Source organism: Bombus fervidus, chromosome 5 (assembly GCF_041682495.2).
Source record: "Bombus fervidus isolate BK054 chromosome 5, iyBomFerv1, whole genome shotgun sequence".
NCBI lineage: Eukaryota > Metazoa > Arthropoda > Insecta > Hymenoptera > Apidae > Bombus > Bombus fervidus.
Window position 1 is genome coordinate 1,692,941 of NC_091521.1, and position 7,391 is coordinate 1,700,331.

At 39.8% G+C, this 7,391-nt stretch overlaps 1 protein-coding gene across 2 annotated transcripts; it reads right to left on the reverse strand.

Annotated features, from left to right (window-relative positions):
• Window positions 1-45: 45 nt before the first annotated feature.
• On the reverse strand, window positions 46-5,930 carry LOC139987827 (uncharacterized). 2 transcript variants are annotated; one of them, XM_072004543.1, is made up of 5 exons: window positions 5,796-5,930; window positions 969-1,104; window positions 597-784; window positions 404-511; window positions 46-278 (listed from the first exon to the last, which is right to left on the reverse strand). In XM_072004543.1, the coding sequence occupies exons 2-5, from the start codon at window positions 1,089-1,091 to the stop codon at window positions 137-139; spliced, it is 561 nt and encodes a 186-aa protein (XP_071860644.1). In that variant the 5' UTR covers window positions 1,092-1,104; window positions 5,796-5,930; the 3' UTR covers window positions 46-136. The 2 variants fall into 2 exon arrangements, with proteins under 2 accessions (XP_071860644.1, XP_071860643.1); XM_072004542.1 differs by lacking the exon at window positions 5,796-5,930 and having other exon boundaries at window positions 969-1,288.
• Window positions 5,931-7,391: the final 1,461 nt, after the last annotated feature.

The following is a 7,391-nucleotide window of genomic DNA, read 5'->3' on the forward strand; positions in this document are numbered from 1 at the left end:
TTATCGCTCGACAATGATAAATGTTATTTATGGAAGTATAAAAATCTTTATGTGTTTTTTAGAAACTCCATTATCGGACGGCAGTCCGTGAACTATACCGTGTACTATGAAGATTGCGTTTAATATCGTGGCTTCTCTAACTATTATCGTCGAGATCATGGCGCCTTATCAAAGTTAATGGACTTTGAGGGCATTTTTTATAGCGGTAATTGCAATCTTTCGCGTGCTCGGCCTCGGTGATCTCGCTCGGAAGATTTTCATTTTGTGAAGAGGATGGCCTGTGACAAAAATTGCATCAAGTTATTGATTTTTCACAAACGTGTTCTAAAACTTTTAATTCGTTTAATTTATTGCAAAGTTATTGTCGAAACTGTATTTACATTAAAGTACGTCTAGCACTCACGTAAATAAAATTTGCAGCACTTCGCCAAGCACCCCATTACTAGTTAAAGGATAGTTAGTAACTTCACAGATCATTTTTAGTAAACAATTTTCACCAGAATAACCGAAGCTATAAAAATAAAGATATTGTAACTTTTAATTTAGTCTATCCAGGACTCATTTTACTACGTTTCATTTTTAACCAGTTTCTTTACCTTTCTAGTTTGTTCATAAGAATTTCGTACGCCAATCGTCGATCCAGACTTCGCTTCTTAAGATACGGCTCACCCGAATAGTAAGTAGAGTTCCATTCCCCTGGCAGAGCATAATTCGCTTCGAAGTATAGAGAAAATAGCACCGATTTGTCGGGAATATCAATGGGTACTCCGAGGGCGAAGAATATCTGCACGCATAAGAGTTTTTTTTATATGATAACCATTTATTTTTATATAGACCAGATCGAAACGATCTGTACACGATATGCCATTTTTTTCCGCGGTGACAGATCAAATTACGACGTTAGTATCGCATTAACGGGTAAATGGTAGTATTAGTTGATGAAAAATGACTTTTATTCTGTACTTTACCCCCATGCCGCTGCCCTCAGGAAACCCAATAGATCTAAGGTGTCTTGTTACTCCGTGTGTGATGTTTTTCACCCCTGAAGCTTGTGATACCCACGCGAGATAGCACACGACGAGGATATACATTGTGACTAACCGTCTGGAAGGAATACGAATATGATCCGTCATGTTCGAAATCCCATGGAAGAACAAATTATCGTTTATCCAACCCGAACTATGTTTCATGAGACGAGGATAGAAGAGATTTTCGAAAGTCAGATCTTACCAAGCGCGCAGCATCGCGTTAATCAAGCAAAGTTTGTCCGAATCGTTTGCTTCATTTTTTAAACGAAAGGCTACATCGTAAGATCTGAAACGAGGCGCGAGTTAACGACTTGTAAGCTGCACATTGCCAACGCCCGTTAAACGAGGGATACTGTGGAAGTTTACAGCGGGCTAATAATTGTATACTGCTAACGAGCCGTAACTAGATTTTTTCGCGTGTATGTGCAAACGCGTAAACCATCGAACCCGCTACATTTTTATGCGGAAGAGCCACGAGTCACCCCGCAGGCAAACGTAAAAGACTGAATCTAAAAAGAGGATTAAACCATCCAATCTTAACGTTATATCTTCATGGAAGTTAAATTTCAATCTCTATCTTGCCAAGTTATCCGAGCAGCCACACAGTGCCAGTTCGCCCAGAATCTCCGGCCCATTTCCGTAAATTTGCAAAATCTCCTCGGGTCAGGCAGCAACACGTAGTGGGGATTGCGCGAGCGTTTATCATCGACAGAGGGCATTTAAAACATTCCAAATACGCGACACGGACCAGATAAGTCCGACATTAAATAAATCATCAAATCGTAATGCGATTGTGTTGCTGCGTTGTTTAGCGCATTCCACATTCAACTTAGGACTTGTATTAATAATTATTCTGCGCGACTTTGGGGGCGTCTCGCTGTCAACACCCGCAGCCGAATAACACGCTGAAACCTGCTCTCTATGCCGCGGGCCTTTGGATATCTGGGACGAAGTTAATCGTTAGAATGTCAGAAAAGGTGATCGTTGCGTAGTATCATTGGAGCGTCGTGATTTTTCACGGCTGTCTCCTGTATACGTGGCCGCAAATAACCGTGAAAAACCGCGACGCCAATACGCAACGATCACCAAATCTTCCTCTTCATGTTGCAAATGATCGATTTTATACAAAAATCCTTTGAATTTAAATTGTCCTTACATAATCAGATCGTTGGTTGCTAGGCTTATATGTTAAAAAATGGGAGTTATTTTATGAAATTGTTCCGGAATTGTTGAGCAACTCGTGCTTAAGAATCATAGCGAAATCGTTGTTGGAAAATTCAGCCTTCTCGGATCGATGAAATATTTGTCAAACTTTCAGAAATGTTTCCCTATTTCACGAATGTATACTTGATTTCTTGGTTTAGCCACCGATCAAGAGTGCACGGTGGAATGCCAAAGGGAGAAAGACAATCCACAGAATCCTGTTTTGGCGTTGGAACGCGGCACGATTGCAGTTTGTGCTGTAGTTTCCAAGATTGTTCGACCAACGGTTCGCAGATGGCGGCCGATGGTTGGTATTCAGAAGCTTCAGCCCCGCCCATGTAATTCGAACAAGAACTTTTTCGCCGGCTTTGTCGTGTAGAAAGATGGAAATTTTCGAATCTTAAGCACCCCATTGGGTACGTTAACTTCTAGCGTGATAAGGATTTCGTTTAAAATCTTCAAAAAGAATTCCACCCCTTGAGCCGAGACTTAGAACATACGTTGCGTTGCATATCCTCTATAATTAGACAATAATTTGCCAAGCGATTCAAAATACTAAAATACGATAAAAAAAGATACAGAATTACTAAAAGCAATGGAACGTTAATAGGGAGGAAGATTGATTTGTCGATCGGAGGCTGGAACGTGGATTCAGACATAGCCGAATATAAAGGGATAGGATTTCAGAAAAAACATCCAGTTTTCAAGCACCTTGTTTTTATAATGCTAAGCACAATGCAAGCTGGAGGTATCGATTGGTTGGTTCAAGACATTTTTGCACAAGAAAGGGCGAGGACAAGAAGCAGAAGCAAACTATGGTACAACATAGGGAACGTATGCAGTACATACAAAGTATTTTGTAAAGGAAGAAGAATCTTTTATTTCTTTTTCCACTGAGACGACTGTTTCAGAATGAAGTTAACGTATTACGGTCAAACGGTTGATACTTTTAGTATCTTAAGCGTGATAAAAAAGGGAGAAATCGTGAAAGAAAAACAAGAGAAAGCGAAGAAGGGTAGATTTATTTTTCTCTTGCGTGTCTTTTTAGTGAATTAGCACTAGAACTACCGATAGTTAACACGAAGCTATTTCTACCAAAACTAGTCAGAATGACTGATCCTTAAAAAATATGTAACGATAGAATACTTTTATATTTATTGATTTATTATTTTCTTACAGAGGGAATTCCATGTTATGTAGTACATTTTTGGTATTATTAATCCATCTGGGACCATGATCCCTAAACGAGGGTTGACACATTTGTAAAATTGTAGAACTAGTCACCTTCGACTGGTGTGGTATTCTAGTGTTAACATCTAGCGATCTAGCGATCGATCCGGAATTTTCTTGATAACTGATATCATCATACTGAGTGATACGCAGTAACAATTTTTAAAAACGTGTGGGAAGTTGTACAAAACGAGGAAACTGGTTAATTGGGGTTCGATAAACAGATTGCAGGACCCTTTTACACTTTGACAAGTATAAGTAGCCTTGATAGAAAATTATTTTGAGCTTGAATACATAAAAAACAAAATAAGATTCATTATATTATCCTTGTAGTTATCGTTGAGAAAGTCATTATGTCATTGCGGAAAAAAATATAACACGAAGTAGGAATTTTAAAATAAAATTGTAGAACCAGTCATTTTGACTCGTGTGGTAGTTTTAGTATTAAAAGCTATGGAATGGTTTAAAATATACGAGATAATGATGATTACAAGAGATGTCAGCGCTATAATAAATGCAATTTATCATTTTCGTGGACGGTAAAAGCGTTTCTGCCGCTTCTAATTAAATAAAGCGACGAGTTTCGGTTGACTGGCAAACAACGGAATTACATAGTACTTGTAAGGTGTGTCGGCGCGCACACAGAATATATCCCTTCGGGTATGTCACGAGTTAGGATCTGCGGAAATGGATACGATCCTTTTGTTTGCCGTTGAGATTCCACGAACGGAAGACAGAAGCAGCAGAGAACAGATGTAAAACGGGCGCAGCTAATGTAACTTAAGAACTAAATTATCTCGCGTGAATTACGGGAACCTAATAACGACACGGCCACGACCATTAATCTGAAACGAAGTTGGAAGAATTTTCGCATTAGAAGCGTTGGAAATTTTCCAAATTAACTACTACTGAATATTTATCGAATGTTTAATTTTCTAAACTCGAAAACACGCGTGAAGCAGGACTTTGTTTTACGGTAAAAATAACGATAACGCTGAATGATAGCGAAAGATCGTTAATGAGTTGGGTCTTCGATTTTTATCTAGAAACTCGAGATTCAAAGCCAACAAACCGTGTCCTGGATTTTTTTTTCAATTGCTATAAATTGTAAAAATACTCCGAAATTCATCTGTGTAAAGAATCTGATAATAAAAATGCAATAACCATAAAAACATGCGCGGAAAGAGTAATGTTTGGAAAAATAAACGATATATGAAATAAAAGCACAGTTACCAGGGACCTGAAAAGTTAGGAAGTTATAAGTTACAAGGCAGAATATATATTGCAGCTATTAATGAAATAAAAAACAAGGAAATTGAAATTGAAAAAAAAAATGCCAACGACTCAACGAAATGCTTTTTCCCTTATCTAACTAATAAATATCGTGCAACATTGCATATGAAACTATAATATAGTGTGATATAATGATAGAAATAATGAAATATCTGTCGAAGAAAATAGATTGGTTGATATCTGAAGGATTTAGAGCGTGATTAATTACAAGTCGCATGGATTTCAAGTGTGTCTCCAAGACTTATTGCAGTTGCAAATGGAACAACATTAAGTACTGGCTAGGATTCGTGGCGTGAGACTTCCAACTGCCTTAGGCTGCGTCAAACAAGTTCCTCTTCTACTATCGAGGTTCGAGAGTTGCTTTGAGGACCGCGAGTCGGAACGATTATGAGTTTGCTCAATACCAAGCGCGCAGACGATCGGCGATATCGCGGCAACTCTCTGCTCAACCTCGATAAATATAGGCTATTTCAAAGCGATATTATACGTGTTATTATTGGTGAAAGCGACATGCAAACACTCTAAGCTTTGAATGTCCTAAAAAAAGCGTGCTTCCGCAAGTGAACTCATTTTGAAATTGAACGCATCGACCTAACGTTCAATCACAGTGGGATACGTCGTATTTCATTTTGAAAAATTCAATACTGTCATTTATTGGTTAAAAAACTGTTGGAACGCTATTGTTGCCTAAAAGAAAATTGTCAATCAAATCGATGTTCAATTGCATCGCAAGAGAAAATATTATCGATGATTGGATCGTACAACGTCGCCGGTGATGATGATTCTACGACATATTACAATTAGATCCCAGCTTTTCCAGGCGACGAGTCGTCATAGATATCTTGAAGACGTGACTGTAAAACATGCTTTGGAACTTCAATTTCGTTTGACATTTCGGAAACTCTGCCATGAAACCTAACAACCTCTGGATCTCTCGTATACGTTTTCCGTGATAAAGAAGCTGCTAGTTCTTTCGATCGTTGAGTGATCCCGAACGAAGAGGAAGCTTAATCGTTGCAGCTTGTAAAACTCGAACCTGACCTTTTCTCGCCATCGTACTGCAAGGGTAACCATCGTCACGTTCCAATATAGATTGCTCGTGAAATCTTTTCCCGGAGACTCGAAAATTTATCGTCCTGGTAATAACTTCCTTCCGTTGAAGCAAACACGAGGCAGCCTAGCGGAAGCCCGCGATGACACGCGCACGAGTCATAATAATTGGACGCGGAATATCAAGAGGGTTAACGCGATTTCGCACGATGAAGCCATATCACGACGTTCGTCCGCCTGGGGCGGCAATGCGCGAAAGAATTCCGCTGGAGCGCGTCAGCTGGTCCCTTTTTATCGTGTCGCAAACGCCTCGAATCACCGAGCAAAAGTGTACCGTAAGCGTTTATTCCGGTTGAGCCGCTCGTACAGCTGTAATTCTCATAAGCGAGCGTCAGTCTGGCGAGCTTGTTATCAAGAGAAATTATTTTCAACCGAATGAATCGTACGTACAATAGTTCTCGCCACGTGCGTGTACACATTTCGGTAAGTTAATGCCTGATGTAAATTAGCCTTCGGAGAAACGAGCAAATGGAAGTAACAAAGAGGGGGACAGAAACTATCTTATAGTCACGTTTCTTTTTTACTTCTTTCCTTTACGTTCTTTGTTCTGCTCTCTTTTCGGTTTATCTGTTTTTGCGTCTGACAGAAAATCGTATCGCGCTGCTTTCAGCGGACTCGCGCGTAAAAGGAACGCTTCATGCGATATCGTCGCTCCCTTTTTTCTTCTTCGTCCCTTTGTTTCCTCCCCTTCCCCATTCGCTGGCTCGTATCCGTTTTTTAAATAATAAGCCGCGCAATTTCCAGCTCGGCCAAGATGCAGCACGTCCCCATGAATGCGACCGGTTGCTCGCTTCCTTTTCTTCTTTTGCGTCGTCTTTTTTAATAAGGACCGTTCGTGATTTAAACGACCGCGTTTTGTTCGATACCGGCTGAAAAGTCACCCGTGTGAAGGGTCTTTCCCGCGGAAAATTGAGTTTCAAGAGCGACTAAGTCTACCGGCAAATGAGATCGGTCAATTTTTAAACAGATCGGAATTAAAATGGTCGAAAGGCATGGACGTAGATTAGAGAAACGCAGGATTCGCGTAAACGAGAATTAATCGTGTCCATGTGAAATAATGGTAATTTTTACGTGACGCACAGCGCGCTGTTTGTGCGAAAAAAATAGGAAAAATTGCCGCGGTATACAGCCCAATTGGCACTCCCTTCGAACTGACCGGTTGAAATCGTTTAAAATTGCCACTAATGTTTTTAACGTCGCAATTCGAAAATGCTTGGCGTAGAATGTTCCCGGGATGAACACGAAACGAGTTTGTTCAGCGTTAACGAACATGCCATCGACTGGTTGCAGTTGAAACAATTGCTCGAGGTCTCTAATTCGAGGTTCGACGATTTCAATCAATTTTTTTATTAAAATTACTAGGTACGTTACAGTATGGCTTTTTTCGTAATTCTAACAGCTTGCGAAATAATATTCCAAAGTCGAATTATTGCTTTCGATACCGTTCTGTCGTATCGTGTTCATGACATTTTTCCTTTTTGGTGAATCATCGTCCGTGATGTTTCAGCCGGGCTCAGTTTATAATAA

Coding starts and splice junctions, on each gene's coding strand:
- LOC139987827 (XM_072004542.1), bottom strand. CDS start 1,190: ATGAAACATAGTTCGGGTTGGATAAACGATAATTTGTTCTTCCATGGG. Junction 512..596: donor CTTATGAACAAACTAGAAAG/GTAAAGAAACTG, acceptor TTATTTTTATAG/CTTCGGTTATTCTGGTGAAA. Junction 279..403: donor GTGCTGCAAATTTTATTTAC/GTGAGTGCTAGA, acceptor TTTTTGTCACAG/GCCATCCTCTTCACAAAATG.